The following is a 27,408-nucleotide window of genomic DNA, read 5'->3' as shown; positions in this document are numbered from 1 at the left end:
GTATTTGTATTTGTAGGATAATTATATTTGTACGAGGAGTGACACATCTAAGACACATCAAAGAGACTTTTGGAGACTCTTAAATCAAAGCAGTATTGCTCTTCTCAGCAAGTGCTGCTGTGGGCCCCTTTCCCACCTAAAAGCACTTACAGGCGGCTCAGGTTTGTGACAAAAAAATGACAAAAAGAAGCAACAGAAGGAACTTTATATGTAGTTCTAAGCATATTTGTTTTGTGTTTCATGATTTTTTCATTCAAATACATAATGTCCAATTATGCGAATGTAATCATTATGTCATTAAATCATACCCACAACCCACCACTGCCTCAAATAGTTTGCAGTTCAGGTCTGAGGGAAACACTGCTCACATGACTGCACTGTGATACATGTATGTATTTTAGGATTTAATTATATCCATCCATCCATCCATTTTCTATGCCGTTTCCCCTCATTATGGTCACAGGGATTGAATTATATTATTTTGTTAATTATTGAATCCACTTGGGTTCTTCTTCCTTGGCCCATGGAAACCCACAGCGATAATAAATAGAGATGTTGGTCGTTGAATATCAATATCCACAACCAAATAGTTGTGCTTTAGTCAAAGTTGGATGAGTTAGCTAGACTCCCATGCTATATTTACAGCCTCACCTCGTTTGAAAGAATTGAACATACATTACCACTATCCATTGTTGCACCATGCGTCAAAGAGGAATTTCCTGAATTTTGAAAGAAATCTACTTTATAAATGCAATATTATCATTTTATCTCATTTGCTTCCAGTAGGAGCAGATCATTCATATACTGTACAGTATTTGAAAAGAATGTCTAATGTAACAGGGGCTCAACCACATAAATTAGTCATACAATGTGCTTAAGAAATACTAACATTGACCCTGAAGAAGCAAATGTTTTGAATAATGAGTGACAGCAACTGACTGACTGGCAACCAGTTCAGGGTGTACTTCGCCTGTCACCCATAAATCAGCTGGCATAGGCTGCCGGTCACCTGCAACCATAATGAGGACAAGCAGTATAGAAAATGGATAGATGGCAAATCAAAGCCTTGGGATGAATGATTGCTTTTTTAAATCTTGGGTAGAAACCTTTAAAAGCACTAGCATTACAATTACAGTACATTTGAGATTAATTTGTAAATCAGTCATATCACTCAGCTCTCCACCAATCTTTACTAATAATCATATACGTTTTTTTATCAATGAAATATATTAGCATGGCAGCGTAAAGCTGCATTGTCCTTGGCAGAGAGTCACAGTGATGGTGTATGAAATGAGCACAGCCACTGACTCGGCCTACTTCTGATTTCCCTTGATGACATGAGATGGTCTTCCTCGTGAACGCAAACAGACATGCTCACATCACATGGCTATCTCTTAACAATATGGCAGCGCAGTCCCTCACTTTTCTCTTGCGCGTGCGTACGTCTGGTTGGGGATTTGTTAGTAGTGCTTTTTGTCATTAACAATGCAGTGAGCTTATGCTTTTGTACCTGGGTGTCCATGCGTACGTGGACCAGAAGCTTCTAAACACTGCCCTTTGTTTGCTTGTGTGTGTGTGTGTGTGTGTGTGTTTGTCTGTCTGTGCTGCACCCTGCCCAAAGAGCACATATTCAGATTGTGTAGCATGCACACGTAATGGGAACAAGATCAATGGGATTCTAAAGTGAGGCTACAAAGTAAATCAAGGTTCCTTGTGACAAATACACAGCATACACAGTTATTAGGCATTGTTAGGAGTATTTCTGTTGTCATTCTTATATCTATGCAGATGTATTTCATCCCAAACAATATAATCTTTAAGGTTTATTGTACTATATTCTCATATTCTATCTATATTCTATATCACAGGTGTCAAACACAAGGCCCGGCGGCCAGATGTGGCCCGCCACATCATTTTATGCAGCACGCGAAACCCTTGTAATAATGCATGTCAATAATGCACTTCACCTCTGCCCTTCTAAATGTATTTGACGTGTCATTTTGACAGAAATATTGTACTGCATGCGGTTCTTCTAAACGTTAGTATTATCTAATCATGCAGCAAGATATTCCAAGCATTTTTCAAAAACAAATACTTGAATGTCTGCTTGTCACCTTGAAATTCTCACTTCACTTCCCATTTCGAAGCAAGTTATCCATCAATTTGTTAGTAAAAATATAATAATCTAATGCATGGGCAACTGTGTAATAATATTATGAGGTTATATTAATATTTAGATTCATAAAAACTGACAGTTACAAGTGGCCCTCTGAGGGCAGCCCTCACTGCGATGTGGCCCTCAATGAAAATGAGTTTGACACCCCTGATGTATATTCTCAAGCCATGAACACCCCAATGTCAGGTCAGTCCCATGAAAACGGGCCTAAAAGCGTGACACAGCAAGCAAAACCTACATTTTCTGTTTTTACTTAAAACAACCTTCATTAAACACCATTCAATAAAAGCTCAGTAAAATGCTATAACCGCTTTGAACTTAGCTTAATTTGTCACAAACATGCTCCAAAATGGCGACATGTATTGCACTTAACACGGAGCTATTGAATATAGACCCCGATTCAAGCTCCATGTGAGACTCAACACTTATTTAAAACATTGTTAATTAGCACTGCACTAACACACTACACCTCCTGCAGAAGCATTATGTTCCCCAAAGTGTATTGATTAGAAAATATTAGGGATGCCACCGATCAATATCGGCCGATTTTAGTAATGGTAATTGTAGCGGTTTAATTTGTTTTGAACATGCATACAAGTTACATTGGAATACATCACATAGTACAATTCACAGTTCAACATATCTAAAAAGGAGTAGGAAGAAGCAAAGCTTCTTTATTCCTACCCCCCCCCATTTACTTCACATCAATTACAATACATTTGTTCACTTCCTGTATTCCAAATGTACTCTTTGCCAGTTTTAAATATATAGGAAAAGGATAAGGCAGTATAACAGTGTGGTTAAATAGGAGTCAAGGTTGTAGTCACTGTAAATAAATTATATAAAAGTCATAACAAACCATAATAGATATATATACAGTCAAACTTGTGTATAGCGGCCACTAGAGGGAGTCTGCAAAAGTGGCTGCTATAGACAGGTGGCCTCTATAGACAGGTTGGCATCCAGTTTGAATGTTGACCAGGAGAGGAAAAAAAAAAAAAGGGAAAAAAAATAATAATAATGTTGACCAGTAGAGGGCACTGCAGACTGCTGATAAAAGTTGTACAGCACTACTAGGCTTGTTATTATCATGGTTCATGGTTCATGGTTTTAATCCTGAACATGCATGAGTCAAACAGTAGCACATCACATAGTACAATTCACAATTTTGATTGTCCAAAAAGGAGTAGGAAGAAGCAAAGCTTATTTAATCCTACCCCTCATCAGTTTCACATCAGTTGCAATACATTTATTCACCTCTTGTTCTTCCAAGTGTACTTTGTAGGTCTACATGACAATGTAGTGCAATCATAGCCAAGGTTTTTACTTACTAAAAGGAAGCTAGAGGCTTAATAATAACTGATAACTGATAAAATACTTCAGTTAAGTACAACCAAACTCAGTTTTGCTCCCGCTGCCGCATGCATGCTAGCATATGTTTTTTTTTTTTTATTGTAGCGTCGCTGGGAGCACGTCCTGTTCCCAGCCTACTTTGCGGTAATGTTTTGGTGCAAATGCTCTTAAAGTTACATGTTTGACCAGGAAATAGCAAGCTCAAAAGAAGACGGCTTTTTTATGTGGAACAACTGACAGTTTGTGTGGATCTTGTGAATGATTGTGACTGAGCTAGGACTCAGTAATTAAAGTCTACACACGACGCCTTCATTGATTGAAAAACAAAACTTTTTCGTGCATGAAGCTTCTACTTGAGTTGGTAATTTGGCCGCTATATGCAGTCAGATATTGACCAAGGGAGACAAAATGGGTGGCCGCTGGCTGCGTTGGACAGGTGGCTGCTATACACAGGATCTATAACATGTAAATTTGCTGCGGGGGATTTTTCAGTGGCTGCTATAGGCAGGTGGCCCTTCTGTAAAGGTGGCCGCTAAGACAGGTTTGACTGTAGTAATAATAACTGATGAAAGGGTTAATAGTTGACAGAAACATAATTGGATAATGAGTGAGTACAAACAATGTACTCACAAAAAAAAGAAGAGTTAGTAGAAGTTAGACATAAAATAGCAATAGAAAATAGCAACGTCCAAACGGGTTGAAATCAGATCGTTTTTTTTTTTAATACATAACAGACATGAAGAAAATATTCAACACTGCTTCCCCTGTTTTTCAATGTGTTTGCAGTATATTTTTGTTTGGTTAAAGCTGCAAATCACTGTAGTCTGTGCATCAAGACCCTTGAAGTGACAACACCCCCTCAAGTACCACTTTCAGGAGACTGACCCAATTATTAGCCAGCTTCATTATCCCAGGTGACGTTGGATAGAAAGACTTAAATGAATAGGCCATGCCAAAAATGGTAAAATGCATATCAGATTTATGTCACATTATCACAGCGGCAGCTGTTCAATTCCAATGGAAAAAACACATCAGTAGCGAGTGACGCAGAGAACACTGAGGTAGGTAAGATTGCAAGGTTTATAGTGTACATAAAGCACTTAATGCGTGGTTCCAATCCTTCCTCGCGCACTGTCACTTCCATATTATGTGTATTATCATTCAGAGTTGCGATGCTATAGTTCAGTCTGATTGGCTTTTGGCTACCCTGTTCTCACGAGACAGCGTTTCTCTAAACAGGAAATATCGTCACGTTTTAATCGTGACAACCCAAGTCAACAGAGCTGCAAGAAATGCATGGAAAAGGAAAGACTACAAAAAAACGTAACAAGGACAAATTATGGAAAACGGACCTTTTAATTGTTTTTACGCACATACTGTATTTGTCTCAGGAGTGCTTGCTCAAGTCTAGTGATAATTATATGTCAGAAAATGTGTCTTTAAACAAGCCATTCAGATTTTGGCCCTACTTTTACATAACAGTGTGGCTAATTTACATAAGACCACCCGCACACCCAGTTTCCTTATTCATGCTTTGGCCGCCACCTGGAAGAAGATCCGCCATTTCCTTGGCGCATCCTGCAGTAGCGGGTGGCAGGGGAGCACGTATCATGTATTCATTGTTCAGTGAAGGCTGAAACACTACCCCTACTGAATAAGGCTCACAAATTGAAACATCAACATTTATCAAAGATTTTATGCACCGGTTAAATGAGAGTTATGCTTGATCACTAAGCATCACTTCTGGTCAGCAGCCAACAAGGTAATGGAGCTTTTTGAATTGAAGATGACTGACATTTCACTGATAGTGACTCCCAAACCTAATGTACAGCTAGAAGTCTGCAACATTAAGGAAAGCCGAGATCTTTATGCAGGAGAAAGCTCCATCACAACCATCAAAGTAGTCCACTGCTTGGCTAACGAGCAAAGGCCTCACACATAATAATAATGACCTGGCCCCCTTCCTCACATGATTGAAGCCTTATGAGAATTTGTGGGCTAGGCTCAAACGCGAGATTTACAGCGAGGGAAGATAATGCGCCTCTTTGAACAGTATCTGGGAGCCTGTGATTGCTGCTTCAGCGAAACTTGACCATGAACTGATTAAGAAACTCCGCAGAAGGATGGTAGTTGTTGAAAAGTAGGTTGGCTATATTGGTCAGTAAATCTGCTTGAAAGGCCAAAATGTTAAGTAATGGTTATTTTGGACTTGTTTTTTACTCTGAAAAATTGAAATAAATACATGTGTGGAGAATTTGGAATATAGATGCCGAATAGTTGTGTACACTTTATAGTTAATTAACAGTATATACTAAATGACGCAAATTCCGGTGTATAAGCTGCACCCACTAAATTTAGAGGAAAAGCCTGATTAGTTCTTATATAAACCAAACCGATGTATAAGCCGCAGGTGTGCATGTCATAAAATGTACATAAAATGTAGAAAGACGTTACACAGAAACATTTTTTAACTTTTAATAATAAATGTTTTTTTTCCAAACAGTACGTGTCAGACAGTAGTGCAACACTGCTAATTAACAGTGCAGAACAGTACACAGCTACTCAAAAATAGTGCCGAATAGTGCATGTAACATTCAGTAGATAACAATAACCTACCCTCTTCCGTGTCAGAATCGAACAGCGTCCTAATTCCTGTGTCACGCACGTTGTCGGCTCTCCATCTCTTTCGGTGAGCTGTGTCCTCCTTCAACTAGCAGTAGTCCTACGCAAAGCAGCCATGTTTCCTTGTCTTTACACAAATATTTTGCCATCCATCCAGCCGTCTTCTATGCCACTTATCCTCACATCTATTGTCTTTAACTTGAAAGTGGCATCAATGTCATTTCTTTGTGTAGGTTCTATGATGGAAGCTTGTCACTACCAGGCTGTCACTGCAAATGTACACAACGTATCTCCATTCCGGTACAGTAGGTGGCAGTATGCACCTAAACATTTGTTGTGACCCACCATAAATAAGAGGAAGAACAACATCTACATCTGGTCATTTATTTTCGGTAGTCAGTGTTAAATGGATAGACAATTTATTCACTTCCAAGAAAACAACACTGTATTTTTTTGTTTTGTTTTATATGCTTTATTGTATCTGTATTTCTATTTATTGATGTATAGTATATGTTAGCGGATATGACCTGTACGCCTGTGGCACTATGTAAATGTAGTTTTTAGCCGCACCGATGTATAAAAAAGTAGCGGCTTATACACGCTTATACGTAATTTACGGTATATCGTTGACTAATAGGGGACTAATTTTAGATGATATGAGCAATAAAGATACAGAGACATAAAGATAGATATGAAGACCCACTATTTTTACCATAAATATTAGATGAGATATTCATATTAGACACTGCTACGGAAGAAAAAAGAAAATAAATGAGGCAAAATCTGATGCTCATAGATGGATTATGAAACTGTTCTGATGAAGCCTTTGAGCTTTTTTGAGAGTGTAGTGGATTGAACGTCATTGAAAAACATTTAATTCAAGGGGCTCAGGCATCTCAGCTGATTTCATTCGTGCTCTCAGTTCCCCAAATTTTTGCTCATTTGCTTCCCTTGTGTGCAAGGCTGTCTTCAAGTGGCACTTGTTTCAGCCACACTGTATGTGCTCTTGAAATGTGTATGAGCATGAGTTACCATGGGAACAGCAGTGTGTCATCTGTGACAACACAAGATTTGATCATATTTAACAGAGGGGGAAAAAAAGAAAATTTGCTGCGAGTGGTCTGCGGTCTCTTAATGGATGTTAGTGGAGTGCTGCAATTTGCACTAACCATTTAAACGCATAATTACATCTGGTTTATTGTCCAAAATAACAGGACATCACGACTTGCTATTAAATAAGGTAGGAAAAATGATTGAGGCTATTTTTTGATGTTGCTCATTGACATGGCTAAATTCCACACCGAATGCTGACTTGTGTGGCAATACCTGAGAGGAATGTACGCACTGACCATTGACTGCCACTGACTTGCTTGAACATGCTGACCCAAAACATGTTAATATTTTACACAGACAACTGGATCCAGGTTTACACACGCACCAGAACACTTCTAAGATTTTAGGATTGTTTTTTTTTCTTCCCACGACAGTCACTTGTTGCTAGGCAGAATTCATTGGGCTTAAACATAACTGCTCCCTTAAGAAACTTTATTTTTAATTTTCACACCCACTGCGTTTTTTTAAAATGCAAACTAGAGGCTGACGGCAGGAATATTAATTCAGTATGATTAGAATTGTGAGGGCAGTGTGGGTTTTCTCTGGGTACTGCGGCTTCCTCCCACATCCCAAAAATATGCATGAAGACTATAAATTGTCCATAGGCGATAGTATTGCAATATGGGCATGGGACACAATGATTGGACAGACTACAATACTGGGGAACTGTACCAGGCAACTTTATAGACGAGCTCCTGGTCAAACAGCAGACAGCACAGATGACACAGATGTTGGTCTACAACCAACTGATACACACAGGCAACAGAAAAGGTGGCTGACAATGTTGACTTATCACCAACTATTGCTGGAACTTGTCTGGAGGAAGTAGATATATGTGTAGGTCTTGACCATTTATGTCAAGGTATGCATGGTAGCTGAGGTGTTACTTTACCAAGTAACAGAGCAACTGCTCTTGATACATAGAAGACTTGGTTAGAAGCTAGGTTGTGTACCTCGGCTCACACCTGTCACCCTAATGAAAACATACCATACAGTCATCCCTCTCCACTTTGAGGTTCGAACATCACTCCCTCACTCTATCATGGTTTTTCAAAAAGTCATTAATTAATAAATGATTGCTGTTTTGTGGTTGACTATGGCCAATTATTAGTCAAAAAATAAATATGCAGTATTCTGGTCAATAGGCGTCAGCAATGCTACACTGAGGAGACATTACCTTAAATTACCTTAACACTGCATGGAGTCAGCCATGACCGACATGACATAGTGAAAACAAGTTATTGTCCCATTCCATGTGGAAGTGGTAAGTTTTTGGTTTCTTTCTTTGTCCTTCTCCCCCACTTTGTTGAAACCCTTTCTTAAGTTTATAATAGATACATTGAAGGCAAATATTTATTTTTGAAAACCAAAAATGCTTGGAACATCTTGTTGCATGATCAGTTAATATTAAAGTTTAGAAGAACTGCATGCAGTCCAATTTTTCTGTCAAAATGAAAGAACAAATACATTTAGAAGGAAAAAGGTTGAATGCATTATTGACACACATTATTCACAGGCTTTCGTTGGCCACATAAAAAGATGTGGCAGGTCACATCTGGCCCCCGGGCCTCAAGTTTGTCTGAAAGGAAGACACCTTACTCCTCCATTGCATAATCAGTGCTTTCATTGCAAATGATACATTTACAATCCAAAGAAGAAAGTCATATCTAAAAGTCCAAAGTCAAACATATTGAGCTAGCATGCTTGTTGCAGTGTTGAGCACGTCATCACTCACACGCCGGTATCATTAGCGGCAGAAAAACTGATACCAACATGAGCAGATATCTCCGTTTTATGCCAATATCGGCCAATAATATTGGTCAGAAGATATTATCAGACATTCCTTCATGACGTAACATCTGGTGTATATTTGTCTCACTTGCTCCTTGTCCGTGGGCACCGCAAGTAATTCTGAGCCCGATGAAAAAAAATCACATTGGTCAATGTGGATTTACCTTTTACTGCCAAAAACAGGGAAAAACAAAGAGATGTTTTTGATAGTTTTGTGACTATATTTGAAAAAAATATCTTTGTTTCTATCTGTTTTTGGCAGATAGCAAAATAATATTTGCATTTGTACCTATGTTTTTTTGGTATTGTCCTAAATTTTCCCCCCTTTACGGTGCCCCCAGCCTTGTCTTATCACCCTTCCAGAGGCTGGTCCTTTGAAATCGGTGTCACAAAAGTAAAAAAAAAAAAAAAAAAAAAAAAAAAAGAAGCTAAACAAACAACATCCTTTTATGTTCTCTGGACAGCAGTGTCGGTATGTTAGGGCCTAGCGCTATATGTCAATTCCTCGTGCATGTGATTTATGGCGACGGTCCATCTTAATAAGGTGCATAAAAGCCAAAGAAAAAGGAAAACACCCATCCAAAATGAATCCTGTGAACTGTCCCACAAGATTTGCTGAGTGCAACTGAGAAATGCTGTCAAATTGCACACAAAAGTACGAAAAACTGCTCGTGTGCTTGTACTTGTAGGCCTCTGACCCATTTAGGACCATATTTCGGAGTGCGCCCCACTTTCCTTGCAGGAGTTCTGCAAGGACGCTGCTTATCAGCTGACATGATGTGATGTAATAAAGTACACAGAGTAACACTGATTTTCTATAATATGTTTATTATTTGGAGTTTTGTAATACATGGTGTACAGTACACCAGTGCTCATTTCTTGGGTTTTTAAAAGTGCAGCAGGTCTTCCATTTTAGCCACAGTTCTCCCTCAGTCTCCGGGACATTCAGATCTCCAGTCTCCATCTCTTTCTTCCATTTGGTCCCCCTCTCTTCGCATCCCTCACTCCGCACACGCTCTGGCCGTTTCATGTTCTCCGTCTCTGTTCCCGCTGTCACATTCTCGTATTCCCATTTCCCACCCTCTGTTTTTTTCCCTCCTCTCCACCTCTCCTCTCCCACACAGACATGCAGATGCGCACACACTTGCGCGCCATCCCCCTCTCGTTCCTTCCTTCTACATCATCTCTCACTCACCAGCAGCGGCACACAGCATCCTGAGCCCGTGGATCCCTTTACTTGACTAATTAGCCTTGAAGTGCGGTTGAAGATCATCATGTTCATCTTGGCAACCTAGCAGCGGACTGCAGACAGATAATTGGTTGGCAGGGAGGGTGCAGGGTGTCTGGCACGGGTGTGCTTTCCGTTCACTCCTCTTGGACTTGGACTTTTCAGTGACCAAGCGGCAGAAGTGAGAGGAGGTTTTGCTTGTGAACAGACCAGAGACCAAATTACAGAATGGACTGCTGGAGCGAATCCTAATAGAGACAGAGACACTTGACGGAAGCTCTGGCGACTGCTTGAAACAAACAAAGGTTTAAGGTGAGTTTTCAGTGCAGAGCAGCGTGTGTGCGTGTGTGTGTGTGTGTGTGTGTGTGTGTGTGTGTCCATGGATGCAAATGCAGCACCACTTGTTGGACTGACACTGAAGTTGATATTTGTATTTTTGTGACTTATATTTGTGTATTATATGTGATGAGGATCTTATCTGTAAGTGTGTGTGCATGTGTGCGCACCAGTGAGATAGCAAACTGGTACTTTGTGCCCACGGGAAGCCTCTGGAAGCGCATCAATGTGAAAGACACGGACAGCAGCACATGAGACAATCAGTCACGCCAGCTTTATGCCTGATGGCATCTCATGCTTTGGAAGGTGGGCACATAAAAGACCCATGTAGCGTATTTCCAGCAGACAAGTTGTGTGTGGGTGTGTGCGTGTATACAGTATAAGTACTTATTCATTTTATAAAGAAGGATTTGGGTCGACAGTATATTCAGAACAGCTGTCAGTTTTGCACAATGTGCAGCACAATTTTACTTACTGTATAGTGGCAGAGGGCGCTTATTTTCCCAAAGGCAGAGAAAAGTACCAGGCGTCATTTAAGGCATTACCTATAGAGGGGAGGGTGTTATTTATACAAATTAGTAGTATTTACTAATACTAATTAGTATTAGTATTTTACAAACACAAAGATACATATGTATGTATTAATAGCGCTAAATGATCCGAAAATGTAAACCTTAAAAAAATACCTAATGTCTAAAAAGCTAGTCAACCCCCGTGTTGAATCTAGTCCTTGAACACCACTCTAGTCCTGAAATGATTGTCACGATAGCCAGAGAAACAGCAAAATACACATGCAGAGTTAATCCTTTGAAGCTTGCTGAACTGTGGTTGTGGCACACACACACAACGTAGCACTTTTTCTTTAAACTCCTTTGTAAACTTCAGCTTTACAGTTGCCACGCCTGCCATGATGGCGTCAGATGTTATAGTCAAATAATTGCAGACGACTAGTGGGAGAATGGAGGATTTGACGATGCACCGGATAAGTAATTGGGACACGGTGTCTGACACAGATTCAATAAGACATCAATGTTGTACTTCTCATTAGGAAGGGGATTTACTGCTGGTCAAATTGCAGTGTGCATTTGTTTCATTCTTTTAAATCGCCCTATGTTATCAATGCAAGTTCTTAGCTCATAGGTTTATAGAATGCTGTTAAACTCATTAAAAACTTAATGAGTTGAGAGTCAGCGCATAGTGAATTAGCATCTCCCACGAGGAAGACTGCAATACAACGGAAAGGGGGCCGTGTAAAGTATAAGATCACCAGCATGAATAATTAACCCCATAACTATTGTTTGAAGTGTGTGTGTAAAGTATATTTGTATGCACATTGCATCCTTATAAATCCTACTACACAGCTGAAGGTGGAAGCTAGAAGTCTTTGTGACCTCTTTTCCACCAGCAGGAAACAAGCTTTGTTCTGGTTCACACGTCAAATTACAAACCATTTAGAGGTTCTGAGCCCGTCAAAAATTGATTTGATTCCTGAGCCATTGGTTCCCTGCCGGGACCAAAAGATAGTTAATTTTTCTAATATGAAACGTGACGGCATCGGTGAGTGCATCATTCTTCACCTCCCATTCTGAAACAGCTTTGATTCAATTGGTTGTGCTTACATCTTGTCACCCAGCTTCAGCATTAAGTGTTTTACTTCACATTTACTGAATGAGGCCATCAACTTACTGTATAGGCACTACCGTGAAATACTTTGAGATTGGAATGCTGCAAAGGACTTCATTGCTCGACAAGCGAGAACAGGCCTCATGACTTAAACATTGGTCACCTACAGAAAGCATCGTGTAAACAGCTATACAACCAACAGCAAAATGGAGTACCACAGTGTCATTGATGCCAGCTGGTGCAGCCGTGTGACAGCATGTTGGTAAATCTCACTACCTGCTGCCTTAAGATTAATGCTCAACATCGAGTTGACAGTCCGCGCTGTTAGCTTGATGGCGAGTACTCTCAAATGTCATTCTGCGGACCCTGGTTTGAGCCCGGATGAAATGCAGGGCTGGCTGGACCAGGTGGGTTACATTGGTGCTGTGACCAGGCTAAGAGTGAGGTTTGGGAAGGGGGGGGGGTGTAACGGATGCCAGCTGGTGCAGTTGTGCAACAGTATGGTGGTAAACCTCACTCCGTGATGCCTTATGAGTCACACTGGAGTTGACGATCCAGGCTTTTAGTTGATGGCTAGCACTCTCGACTCTCATTCTGTAAACCCTGGTTCGAGCCTGGACGGAACGTAGGGCTGGCTGGACCAGGCGGGTTACACAGAGAAAGAATTTCTTAGTAGAACCAACTACAACTTCATCAAAGGAGATTTGACAAGACACAAGAACATAATTGTTAAAGAAAATAATTGGTAATCAGTGTCTCCAACAAACACACAGGCTTTAGTGTAGTATGCTTTATACATTTGTATACACTTGCAGTGTCTCGGCGTGACTCAGTTCTATAGTCGTCCCTCGTTTATCATGGTTCATTGGTTCCATACTCGATAAGTGAATTTCTGGTTTAAATAGGTTAGGTTTAAATATTAATAAATTTAATATTTTTGGAGTTAGAGCATAGAAAACCTGTTTATGACTTTCTAAATATGTTTTTTTTAACATTACTAGAGCGCTGTAAACATGCAATAACACCCCTATAGTGACCTTTATGCTTGTATTACCTAATATAGTAGACATGAGAAGCAATGATAAGACATAATAACTCACCGTGAGCATTGGGAAAGTTCCTTGTTGTTGTGGTAGTATGTTGAACATAAAGTGGGAACGATCGCACATGGCATTAAAAAAAAAGATTGACATCAGCCTATCATCCATCCTCACTATGATGTTTGTCATTTGATTGATATATTCACGCCAGCCTGACATGAATCTGGCATACATAGATGTACAGTCCGACAGTAATTATAGATTTGTTTATATCACATTGCACACTGCTTATGCGCAGGCTACGGGATCTCTGTAGTGACACAATAGCGGGTGCCACCTTAAGCATAGCAATATACCGAGCTAACTAGTTAGCCTCCAATTATTAAGGTATTCGAATCGCGATGTAGTGAGGGACAACTGCACTCACTTTGTTTTTCTATGTCGAAATATAGTACACACGAGCAGTCACCAACAATGGAGGACAATGAGGGTTGTATAAGTAAGGAGGCAAATTTTATCCAAGGGTAGACTGAGGGCAGCAATAAAAATAAAAATAAAATATATAAATAATAAATAAAATAAAAATAGCAAAGTGGAGACTGTGGTGTATAATACTGTAGCTCCAGAGTAGGGATGAGCTGGAAACTCGTAGACGAGTATCCTTTACAGATAATGCATTTTGCCGAGTACGAGCATGAAACGAATAGAGATCATAATTATCCGTAATCGGCATGAAGGAATACCTCATGGGGTAACTACTTATGTTTTCACTCTTCACGCTCTGTGATTGGCCAGTCACACACAGTCACTGCCCCAAACCAAACAGACTCCCTACAGCCAGAGAGAGGAATATACGGTGCATTTGACAAGTCAGTGTTGAAAATGGCTGATGTTTTTTTTTTGTCTGCTTGCTTCTAATTTGGCTGGTGATATAAAGTCAGTTGGAAAACTTTGCTCACAGTACTGAATGTGGTGCTTTTGAGAAAACTACTGTAAACAAGGCTGACAGATGATTTCCCTGTTTGCCATCACTGGATGTTTGCATGAATCACACAGATCATTAAAAAGTAATTAAATAATAAAGTCTTGCAGATCCCTTACAAACATGCACTGTACACATACAGCTGAATAATAAACAATAAATATAACAACTTCTTATCAATCCATGTCAATATCGATTTAAGCCCCACCCATTTCCGGTTAAAACACACTCACTTCCGGTCTATGCCCCGGGTGAACAGATACAGATACAGATGCAGATAGTGGTGTACTCGCTCATCCCTACTCCAGAGCTAAGGCACAATCTAACATTATCCATCCATCCATTTTCTATGCTGCTTATCCTAGTTAGGGTCGCGGGGACAATCTAACATCAGTGTTTATTTTTGTCATTTTCAATTGTTACACTGTTGCTTGATCAATGAGTGACCAAAAGTTGTTTATGTCAGCCATATGGTATCAGCTAGCTTTCAAAACGTGCCTGATGGTTCCCTGCTTTTGCAAAATAGCGAATAATCAACAGCGAGTAGAACGATGATGAGTAGAATGGTGGCTACGATGCAATAAAAAATAAGTGTAAAAGCACAAAGCAAGCAATTTCTGGGTGAGAAAATGGCTGCCTGAGCAAGACAAGATAAATGTACATGAATAAACTACACAGGGTGATAAACCGTACTCTGAAAAGAGGAACTGACTGAGAGAAACTAGAGAAGTAAAATACAAGAAGGTATTTAAATTGGCAACATTCATTCACACCTATCTCTGGTGTTCAGGTTCTGTGTGCTTTGTATTCCTGCCTTCTCAACAGTAACAGCCATTGATCGGGTACGGGCGACAAGGTGGCAATAGCTTTGCAGCTGTCATCATGAAGATAAGCAATATGTGAGACCGGAACCATCTGGTGTTCAACTACATAAAATAACAGAATACTAAAATAAAAATTGTCGCTTCCGGGCTTTTGATAAAAAAATGATTTTACAGTTCTGTGATGTTAGCGATACGGGTGTTGTGGTATCTGATCACATTGGAACTTAAAGTGGAATCACTTTTTAAAAGCTTTTTTTTCCCCAAAGATGGCCTTCACTTTGTTACCGCCTCTCCATTCTTCTGTTCCACATTGGCTTTCTTTCGGAACTGGAGTAGTTTCCCTCTCAACTTTTAGCTCCCTATTATTATTTTTGACTGCTGAGTCTGCTGGCTTTCACCCTGTCTTCTTCTGATGGCTCTGTGAATGTCTGCATCATGACTTTGTCCCTCTCTTATCTTTTTCGATCAGGCTTTTGTTTTTGATCATCACTTCTGTGCTTTGACTCTTCTTATCCTCCTTCTACCTCACTTTGTCCTGAAATATTCTTTTCATTGTCTACCCTACCTACTGTACCTAACTGGGTGTGTGTTTTGTGTGGCATGAAGAGGGATTTTCTCTTGGTTTGGAATCACTGCATGTGCATGTACTGCACAGTGCTGTCGGAGTGGGTCTACATACAAATCCACTCAGCAGATGCTTCAAAAGGTAAACTTGGACAATACAATGGCCACTAAATGAAGCAAAAATTCTGCCTTTAAAAAGGGTCGTTGTTTGCAACGTGTGGCGCTGCACTGTATCACAGTGACAACTTTCAAATACCCTATTTCATCTGGATATAAGTAATAAGTAATTTGAAGTATGTTATATTTAGGGTTGAGAGATGAATACATGAAAACCAACAGGTGGCATCAAACACTGAAAAAAAATCGGAGCTGGTGAGAATAAAGTCATAAATTTACGCGAATAAAGACGTAAATTTACGAGAAAAAAATGGTGTAATATTACAAGAAAAAAGTCATGATATTATGAGAATAAAGTTGTAATTTTACTAGAAAAAAAGCCATAATATTACAAGAATAAAGTCGTAAATTTATCAGAAAAGAAGTTGTAATATTACAAGAATAACGTTGTAATATTACGTGTCATCGTGTCATACGTGTTCCAGGGAAAATAGAGCATAGCTCTTTAGGAAGGAAGGAAACTGCAAGTTTTATTTATAATGTGGCAGCGAAACAGAGCAGTGGTGCACAAACAGATTAGCATGTCTAGCCCTTCTCACTTCCGCCATTGTTACCCGCCCTCTCCACATGTTCAAGGCCAAAGGTCACTTATGTCCCCCCTTTTCATAGCTGCTTCAGGCAATGCCTGTTACGACGGAGCATTAGGGCCACACTTAGAAAAAAAAATCTGATATTTTGAGAATAAAGTTGTAAATTCACGAGAATAAAGTTGATATTCTCGTGAATTTATGACTTTATTCTTTACTCTATTATAAAGTCTTCATCCTCCTCTTGAGAACTAAAAACACTAAAGTCGTCTTTTTCTGCACAATTAAACAGCCTCATAATTCCTTCGTCACACACGTTGTCAGTCTCTCTCCCTGTTGTGGTCGCTCTCGGTGTCTTTTGCCTCGACGCAAATTAGTCCTGAGGCTTGGCCTTGAGTTGTCGTCCTCTTCATCAATGCGTCTAAAGTCACTCTTTGACAAGTCAAAAAGGAGTGGACGTGCTAACTCCGTTTATTCAACCCAACATGTGAGACAGTGTATCACAACAACGGTCGCTTTTACACAACGTCGTCCATGTGCCCCACCTTCCAGTCATGACCAATCAACCTACGCTAAATCAAAATGTTACAGTAGTGACAGTTGGAGTCCGAGCTGTCCAAACAGAAGCTCTAGTCATTCTACACTTGATCCAACTTACTGACTGTAAGGATTGCTGTATAAGACTTTTTTATCCTCACTAGGGGGTGTGCTGGAGCCTATCCCAGATGACTTTAGGCAAGAGGCGGGGTACACCCTGTACTGGTCACCAGACAATTGCAAAGCACATATAGACAAAAAACATTCACACTCACATTCATAACTATGGACGTTTTAGAGTCTTCAATTAACCAAACATGCATGTTTTTGGAATGTGGGAAGAAGCTGGAGTACCCGGAGAAAACCCGCGCACAGGGAAGACATGCAAACGCCACACGGAGATGCCCGGGAGTTACGAACCCAGATCTCCTGACTGTGTGGCCAACATGCCAACCACTAGGCCACCATGTACAGTATAAGACTAAAAATGTGATATTACCGTCCACTTCACTACTTCCTGAAGCTGCACTCTAAGCATCATGAGAACTGTAGTTTTAGCCATAAGTTAGCCGCATCACTGTACAAGCCACAGAATTCAAAGCGTGAGAAAAAAGTAGTGGCATATACACCGGAAATTACGGTAATTAAATAATATACAAAATAAAACAAGCTACATTTATACTACTCACAAGAAAATGTGGGATATTTGTCTTTTGTGTGTGATTTCAGAATGAACCTAAAATGCACTATAACCTTTACAGGTGAACTTTATGTGACCTTCTCTAAACTTTGAAAGCAAATGTCCAACTTCAATGTTGCAGGACTTTTTGCACAACTTGCTGTTCTGTAACAAGGAGCTGAATGATAAAATTGACAAATTTCACAAGAGGTGAATTTTTCACCTAAACGCATACAGTTTGCCTTTCTGTGACTTTTCCTTCCAGTCGCTGTATCTCTGTCACAAACTGCTGATGAAACTCTGTGACACTCTAAGCTCAGTGGCCATTTCCCCCTGAGAACACCCTGTTTGAAGCAATTGTTGGTCTCATGGTGTCAAAATGCGAACAGTTTGATGAAGACGACTGTTTAGAAGGGTGTCTTAGAGCAGTGGCCCCCAACCTTTTTTGACCCACGACTTGTGTTCCCACAAATCTCCAAGGGGGGGGGGGGGGGGGGAGGGGGGTTGTACATTATAGCGATCTAAATTATCACATTTATTATGTATTGTGTAAAACTAAGACATGAATAACATCAAATTAAAAGCACAAAATGAATGCCGACCCACCATCCACCAGTTCAAGTTCCAGACAAGTTTTTCCAGAGAGATTATTACATCGCTGTTTGACGTGTGTGGTAAAAGGCAGTGCGCTAGCATGAATTAACTTGAGCCAAATGGTTTGGTTTTGGTTTGGTTTGGTTTAGTTTATTTGAACATGAAGGTTACAATGGAATACATCTCGTGAATCATTCTTTGACAGTTCCACATGTCCAAAAGGAGTAGGAAGAAGCAAAGCTTATTTAATCCTACCCCCCATCCATTCTACATCTAGTACAGTACATGTAGTTCACTTCCTGGATTCCATGTCATGTTTTCAGTGATAGTCAGGATAACACATAATAGATAACGGTGAGATAGCCCTCCCCCCAAAAAAAGAGAGAACATTCATAATAGTGATAATAATGATGACAATACTAAATAAATAAATAAGAACAAAGCTTTTTTTTTTTTTTTCCTTTCTTTTTTTTTCCTTTCCTTTTTTTTTTTTTTTTTAAACACAACAAAGAAAATTATAAAAAAAAAAAAAAAAAAATAAATAAATAAAAAATTAAATTTAATTAAATAAAAAATAAATAAATAAATAAATAAAATAAAATAAAATAAAATAAAATAAAATAAAATAAAATAAAATAAAATAACAAACCTGACAGAACAATCAGGACTCTTCTGCCTTGTATTTAGCAAACATCAACTGCTTGTATTGTTTTTTGAATTTGCTCATCTCTGTACATTGTTTGAGTTCTTTACTCAATCCGTTCCATAATTTAATTCCACACACGGAAATGCTGTGGGTTTTCAGCATTGTTCTCGCATATAAATGTTTTAGGTTTAATTTTCCTCTAAGATCATATTTCTCCTCTCTGATTGAGAAATACTTAATTAGATTTTTGGGTAACGAGTTAATTATTAACTTTATACATTATTCTAGCGGTTTGAAAGTGTACTAAATCTGCGAATTTTAATATCTGTGATTTTAAAAATAAAGGGTTTGTATGTTCTCTATACTTGGCATTATGAATTATCCTCACAGATCTTTTTTGCAGTACAGTGAGTGAGTGAAGATTGCTTTTGTAATTATTTCCCCATATCTCCACACAATACGTTAGATATGGTAATACTAAGGAACAGTACAGAGTGTGGAGTGATGTGCACATTAGCACTCAATAAGTCATCAAAACTTACCTTTATGCATTCCAACATAGTATCAGCATTTGACACCAAATATGAGGTGAAAGAAAAATTGTAAAAATACAGTAGTAGTCTATCTGTGCGGCATGAGATAAAGTTAGCACACGCACAATGGACATATAGTAGGTCAAGCGAGACGGATCTAACAGAGAGAATCCGGACACTTTTCAAAATAAAACATCCCCCAAAAAAATGAAATAATGGAAATTATTTTTCTTTCTGTGCGGCCCGGTACCAAATGACCCACGGCCCGAGGGTTGGGGACCACTGTCTTAGAATAGTTGACTGTTCAATTTGGAGGAGTCTGATCTGACTATCAATCTTGCGGTCTAATCATATAAAAATGTTACGTGATTAAGATTGTACCATTCTGACTACATGGGGGTTGCCCACGACTGCTGCTGAGCGCACATTTTTTCACAAAGAATGTCTTTGTTTTTGTTATAAATAGCCTATTTTGATTCAAAAACAGCCTAATTTGTGTTAATAAATAATTAAGAATGATGTGTGTGTTCAACAAAAGACCTATACTTACCATGCATGCATGCAAGTCATCCAAAGTGTGGAAGTATTCTGAAAAGGTTAAAGATGACTCCAGAAAGTGAAATGCAACTTGTGTCAGCAGCTTCTTACATATGACTCAACAACACCCAACAGAGTATCATTTAAAACAGGTCAGGCTGTTACAACAGCTTCATTTTATATCCCGGCAGTAGATTTTAATGCAAGAAATGAGGCTGCTGAGAGTTTTGGCAAGTTGTCTTTCAAGCCATGTTGTTCCTATTCTATGCGCACTTTTCTGATGTGTGCCAACAGCAACCAGTTTTGGTTTCATTCGTCTTGCGTTCTGTGTTTGTTGTTCTGTTTGGCTTGCGACCTTTGGCTTGCGAGTCGGCATTGTGCAATTGACTTTGACACCCCTGGTATAGCCACACATTGACTCCAAATTGTCAGTCGCTTCTCTGAGACTGCTTTTGTGCATGTGCACGCACTACGGAGATGAATATGAGACAGCTGTGAGTGAAAGTCGTGAACGTATCAATCACAACGAATTGTGACAAATTGTGTCACATGTATATGTTCAATCTGTTCTAATAAACCACTATTGGTACCATATGCTAGCTGGTGGTCTTCTGGTGGACAACACCCTAAGTTTACCTGTAAAGATGCATTTTAGGTTCATCCTGTAATTTCGGAATATTCCCCAAATAAGCTGGACAGCCCCAAATATTTGTGAGTAGTGTATGTTGTAGTGTTTTTGGTTTGTTATCCTTCTGCAGAACTTGAAGTATTCCCTCATTCTGCATCCTCAAGTACCCTTTTGAGCACTCACACCGAACAAACCAAATGAACTGAAGCTTACCAATGACCCTTTCCAGATGATTGACACACGGCTGACGGCCCAGAGGCGGGAGATGAAACTTCTTGAGGACAGAGGCCAGCAGAAGACCAGCACCTACATTGTGCCCTGCTTTCTCCTCGTTGAGGTGAGTGTGGATGTTTGACACCGAATGATGTGGCTCAATTTTAACATAACATGCATTTTCAAATGGGGCCTCATTCAGTCACCAATGTTTAAGTTCTACGTCGCATTCAGTGGTACAAAACTGTTTGCACCTGTCTTCTTCACTTCAGTTCCTCATAAGTTGCAAGAGCAGACCAGCTGGTCCTAATTAGATATGCACGTGGTGGGAAGCGATGCTCCTGTGTGGTTATGTAAGATCATAGTGCACTATTGAAATGATGAGGATAGTTGTAGTCTACATCAAAAATAAGAACAAATGTACTGATATGAATAAAGGAAAGAGTCTGATGGACAAGTGAATCATTTGCATATGAATGTTCACTTCATTTTTGTCTTCTATTTCTCCCACTCTGTTGCACATTTCTTTTTTCCGTGGTTTCACATGCTTCTTAGGGCGGATTAAAAACAACAATGAGCATCAGCTGGGAAAGTGACAGAATTAGCAGGCTTTTATTCAGTCCACTGACTCCCATAACGTGATGGATTTGATTAAATTAGCTTTTCTGGAAATGATCAGAGGATGGCAGTTGCAAAATTACGTTAGATTGACTCTGTTGCATCAGTTGCATACATTATTTGAACATTAATACTTGTACATTTCTGGTACATTTATAAATAAGTGGGTCCATTAGGAGGCAAGGTTAACCAGTGTATGTTAAAACTTTTTTAAAAATGCTAAATGAACATGATGTGGTAACAAACATGCAGGGGTACGATTAGTGTCTGGGAGGTGGGTGTCTTCACATGAAGAATTAACACAGCTACCACTTTCATCAGTACGCTATGTCACAGTAATAGGGCCCTATGATTTCCACGTTAACGAAATCGCGGACGAAATCCAAGAATTGCCCAATAAAAATGGAATTTACTGTTAAACACGGAAAAGTGACATATTGTGAATGAAAGGTTGTCATCGTGAGGAGAAGGAACATTTGTGTGGGGAAGTATTTCCCCAGCGGACCGCTGGAATCCCACCTCCTCCCAAACCAAACATGTCAAAATAGAGGTGAAAAAACTTGGAAACTCCTCTCTTAAAGGCCCTGTCACACCTTGACGATTTAGCCAGCTTACACCAACGTATGAAAAATTTGGCCAATACGTTGGCGTACATCTAATAAGTTATGGGCAAGTTTTGCATATGTTAACAGCACGCGGAAGCACGCCGGCATACGTCTAAGTCGTCCAAAAATTTTGTGCCTGCATAAAACTTTTCGACGTATGTCAACGTATGATTCATATGTCCCGCATCCACGGGCAATAGGTTATGCCATCATTGACACCCGTTCACACACGTTATTTGTAAGTTATGCACAAGTCATGTCAACATGCCTTGAGACAAAACTATCTTAGCTTGACCAGTAGAGGGCATTGTGACACTGGAAATGGAACTAACATTTTTTATTTTTTTGCGCTTTGTCTGAGAGAAACAATGCACGTTTTAATCAAGCATTATTGATCACGTCAACATAAAGTGCATAGGAGTATTTACATTCAAAAAGAATGGAGAGATAGAGCATGTTACTGTCCAAGATAGTGTTAGGTTTGATGTCAGTACTGGTCAAGTATGGAATCACAGGAGTGCCAAAATTAGAAGGGAATACGTGTGGAAATACAAAGAGAAGCAATAATTAAAAAAAAATATACAAATGTAGTCATATTCTTTTTCCATTTTCTCATTGTTTTTTTCTGTATTGTCTTTGTTTTTTCCAATTCGCCATTTTTGCTGTTTTGTATTTGTCTTTTCCACTTGTGTTTTGTCATTGCATTTAGTAATGACAAAGACAAAGGAATGATTTCTTTATTGTCTTTGTTTTTTCCATTTTGGCGTCACTTTTCCTGTTTTGTCTTTGTCATTACTAAATGCAATGACAAAATGTTGACGTATTACGACTTGTGTGTAACTTACAAATAACGTGAGTGAACGGGCGTCAACGATCGCATAACTTATTGCCCGCGGATGCGGGACGTATGAATCATACGTTGACATATGTCGAAAGGTTTTGTGCAAATTTTTGGATGACTTAGACGTACTACGACGTATGCCGGCGTGCTTCCACGTGCTGTTAACATACAGTATACAAAACTTACCCATAACTTATTTGACGTACGCCAGCGTATTGGCCAAATTTTTCATACGCTGGCATAAGCTGGCTATATCGTCAAGGTGTGACAGACCTTGGCCGTTGGGCATAAATTGTGAACACCGGCAACACGCTACGCATTTGTTGATATAAGTTGTCTATAAGTTAGAGAAACGTTCTATATAAGTTACTAATATGTCATGTTTATGTCGACCTCGTTATGAATACGCTATATATACGCCCAAAATTGAAAAAAAACCTGTTGGCATTTCAACGTATGCCATCAAAATGAACACGTCAGGCATGCGCTGCCTAAATCGTCAAGGTGTGACAGGGCCCTAAGGCACCTGAATGGAAGTTATCAGGGTTAGCTTAGTTTAGCTAACCTCTGACGCATAGGAAACGTAATATTACGACTTTATTCTTGTAGATTTACAATTTTCAATAACCAATAACCACTGTATTATATTGCACAAAGTAACTCCATATACAAGTTACAGCCACACTATTCAATAACTGTATACAAAATATTATATTCAATGAAATGCAAAACTATGTACACAAATGGGCGCTGGGAGGCATTTTGTTATCATTTGTAATAGTATAAATCGGGCACAACTTTACATTTCAATCAATGTCAGCTGTCCCATTAAGAATTCACAGTAGTTACTAGTTTTAACCCATTGACTGCCAGCCATGTTCAGAGCAGAGAGCTCCATACTGCCAGAGTTTTTGGCCATTTTTGCTGAACTTTCAAGACCCACAGAATATTGAGTTTCAGGACTACATAAACATTGAAACCATCTAAAGAAACTTTAGACTTTCTTCTTTCATCAGAAAAACGTCTGTTTCTAGCCTTTTGGGGTCACTAGATATTGGCAGTAGAACATAGGGTAGTTTCAGCAAAAACACCTGATTTTGAAAAATAAACAGAGAAAACGACTTTTTCTGCAGAGAAGCAAATTCAAGCAGGGTGACGGTGGGGTCTGCTGGATGTGGGGATGAATCCTTGCTGCTGACCGATCCAGACGGCAGCCACTCGTCAGAAGAATCACGGTCGGGTTCTGAGTCACCCAACTGCTTCCGGTGTCAGGCTCTGGTGTCGCGCCACGTGGCTCAGCAACGCTAACCACTAGCTTGTTGCTTCAGCATCCATTGTCAACTGCATTTGCGTCTACGTCACCTACATCACCCACGTCACCTCAATCTTTTGTGATGGCGTCACTACTAAAGCCAGATCCACCGCCAGACAAGTTCTGTGACAGTGTTAGGGGCCTGTATTTTTTGTCTCCGCTCGATTTCTGCATGTGTTTTGCCAATGAATTTCTGCGAAGCAGCATTCAGTATTCATACAGTAAATTAAATATTTTTGTTAGTTAGAGCATAGAAAACCTGTTTATGACTTTCTAAATACGTATTTTTTTTAACCATTATTAGTGCCATATAGACATGAAATAACACCCCTATCGTACCTTTACACTCCTATTATTCTTTGTTTACACCACATTGCTAATGCAAAGACTATGGAATCACTCACAGGGACACAAGAGACAGCCGTAGTTAGCCTTCAATTTATTCATTCTAAACTTAAGGGTTTCAAACGGAGTGGGGAAGAAAGACGAAGTAAGAAGCCAAAACTTACCACTTCCACACAGAATAGGAGAACTTCTTTTCACTCTTTCATGCCGGGTATGCCATGGCTGACTATATACAGTACTGTGTGAAGGTGATGTTGTGTCTTGTGTCATTACTGATGACTAGACCAGAATACTACATATAAGTTGTATTTGTATTATAATATTGTAATATTGTTATTGTTATAATTATTGTAATTTTTTGAGCATGAAACAGCAATCATTTATTAATTAATTAATTTTTGAAACACCGCAATAGAGTGAGGGAGCGATATTTGGACCGCGATGTAGCAAGACTCTAGTAGACTGTATGTCTACTATATAGGTGATACATATGTGTAAAGGGCTCTAATGATGTTAAAAACCGCATTTAGAAGATCATAAACAGGTTTTCTATGCCATAACTACAAAAATATTCCGATTATTAATATTGAAACCAATTCACCAATTAACCCCAATAAACAAGGGATGACTGTATATCCAAGGTCCCCCCCCCCCCGATTCTTCCGCAACGTGAATTTTACCCGTTTTTCCTGAAAATTGGAGGACTTTTGGGGAATAATTTGTAGGTGGACCAATGTTGCAGGTCCCTCCTAATGGGTGAAACCACACCAGGGTCTTGTACTGTATTATGATAGCAGGGAATCTTGGGCACCATGAAAGTGGTTGAATTTTCACCAAAATGCATTGCCATGGTAACTGATGCTCCGTTCCGTCTTTGTTCCAGAACAGGGCATGTAATTTTTCTTTTTATAAGATAACAAAACCACAGTTGGCCTAGTTGTTATGGATATTTGACATTCTGATTCTAGTGAGGATGGTGAGAGAGTGTCTGAGGAAGTTCAGAGTTAATATTGCGGCTTCCCCAGACAAGCATCATGTTTAAAGACAGACATTATGTGCTGAATGTATTGCTTTGATTGCTGACCTTTACTTAACTAACTAAACTTTCCAGCTTTAATTGTATGCAGTCATACTAATTATCATTCATCACAGTTACCACTGGAGAGATGCAGCCCGTGAATATGTATATGGAACCAGTAAAAAGCATTAAAAAAAAAAAAAAAAAAACAGGTTTTCCATAGGAAATAATGGAAATCCAATGAATATGTTCGAGACACCCAGAACTATGAACAAAGACACTTATTTTATAGAGAATAATTATAGTTTTTACAGCCAGGAAACAATGCAAAATTCTTATAAATGATTAATGGAATTGATCATTTTACCTTTATTGAAGACTTGTTGGTGAAGATAGTGATAAGCGGAGGGAGGAGGGGCGGGGACGAAAGAGCAGAGCAGGTACAATCATCAAACACACAAGCCCGGGTGCGGGTCCGGGTCCGGGTCCCCCCCCACCACCTCCTATGAGTTGTTTCTTGAATTCAATAGTGTTTCTTCGATTCTTTATCAAACTGCTGGCACTTGCAACTTTCTTTGGCGTTATGATACCTTATTGTGCAGCCTTAAAAAAAAAATGCACACAGAACAGTCAGAAATACGCAGTGTGCTTCAACGCCTCATCGGCGCTTGGCGCACAGTGCTTATTAGATGGAAGAAAGAAGACAGACACCGAGCTATTCATCATTCTGTATGTGTTCTATAAAGAAATAATTGTCACACGCTGGTGTGGTAAAGATATTGGACCCCAAGATGCAGAGAGGAAACACAACAGCTGAGATAAAAAAAGGTTTCATACCAAAAGTGACCTCCCAGGAGGAAAAGGGCAAACACAGGTGGTACAAAAAGGTTACGGTCCAGGAACAAAAAGACAGGGCTAAGCCACAGAAAAAGGAATAACAAAAAAATCGCTGCGAGTCAAACATGCTGCAGGAAAAAAAAAAAAAAAAAACACACACACACACACACACACACTAGTGGTGAACTGAAAACACTGAAAACCAAGCAGGTATTAACAATAGCTGTTGCCCACGGAACAGGATCGCTGCTGAAAGAGCTAAGCAGGAAAACAATACTCACTACTACGCAGGAATATCTACACGAGAGCCAAAGCACAAAGTATATAGGAGGCAGGTTGGCACAGGTTGCAGGTGAGGAACGAAGGACCAATCTGGCGCTGGATAGCTGCCTTTCACCAGCTCAAGAGGGTGAAGACGTAATTGGCTGCAGGTGTGTGCCGCCAGCTCCGCCTCTGCAGGGCAGCATGCAATACAAAGAAAGGCAACACAGATCATGACAATAATGTGTTTTCTATGAACAAATAAAGCACAAACCACATATAATGAAAATGATTACATGATGATAATGAAAAAAAAAATAAAAATAAATTCACTGATCTGGAAAGTATGACAATTTCATTGTATTTATGAAAAAAAACAGTTTTATTACCCTTTTTTCAGAGGAAAACCCATTGTTAAATAATATGTTCCTTAACTCTTCCCACGACTTCCTTCCTTCCCTCTCTGTGTAATCCTTAAAGGACCCAATGGAGCGCTCGTGGTCTCAGCTTCATTCCCTAATTAATTGACCTAATTAAGAACGAAACCAAATTAGCCTGTGCCACTGAGATGCATTCCGGGCCTGCAGGTCCTCTGAGCCGCACTGCAACAATGAGCTGAATGAGCTTTGTTCTCATCTTTCTGCCCAACAATGTCAATTATTTAAGCTTTAATGTTTAAGAGTCGAATGGAAATCTGACAGGATAAGTCCAAAGTTCAGGTTTTGGATAGTGACTGTAGCTTACATTGGAGGAAGAGACCTGAGATGCCTGCAAGGAGGACATTTGGTGCAAAAAGTTATTTAACCAATCAGCGTACTACAGTATATTTTGTTGTTTTATGACATACT

At 39.5% G+C, this 27,408-nt stretch overlaps 1 protein-coding gene across 2 annotated transcripts in view; it reads left to right on the top strand.

Moving 5' to 3' along the window:
• Window positions 1-10,067: 10,067 nt before the first annotated feature.
• LOC129182515 (phospholipid phosphatase-related protein type 5-like) overlaps window positions 10,068-27,408 on the top strand; it is a 71,309-nt gene continuing 53,968 nt past the window's right edge. The window contains exons 1-2 of one of the 2 annotated variants that reach the window (XM_054778754.1): window positions 10,068-10,595; window positions 20,740-20,847. In XM_054778754.1, coding sequence (XP_054634729.1) covers window positions 20,740-20,847 — 108 coding nt within the window. In that variant the 5' untranslated portion in view covers window positions 10,068-10,595. The remainder of the gene's footprint in view (window positions 10,596-20,739; window positions 20,848-27,408) is intronic. The other variant, XM_054778755.1, reaches the window with a different exon arrangement.

This window comes from Dunckerocampus dactyliophorus, chromosome 6, assembly GCF_027744805.1.
Source record: "Dunckerocampus dactyliophorus isolate RoL2022-P2 chromosome 6, RoL_Ddac_1.1, whole genome shotgun sequence".
Taxonomy (NCBI): domain Eukaryota; kingdom Metazoa; phylum Chordata; class Actinopteri; order Syngnathiformes; family Syngnathidae; genus Dunckerocampus; species Dunckerocampus dactyliophorus.
This window is presented reverse-complemented; position numbering and strand designations above follow the sequence as displayed.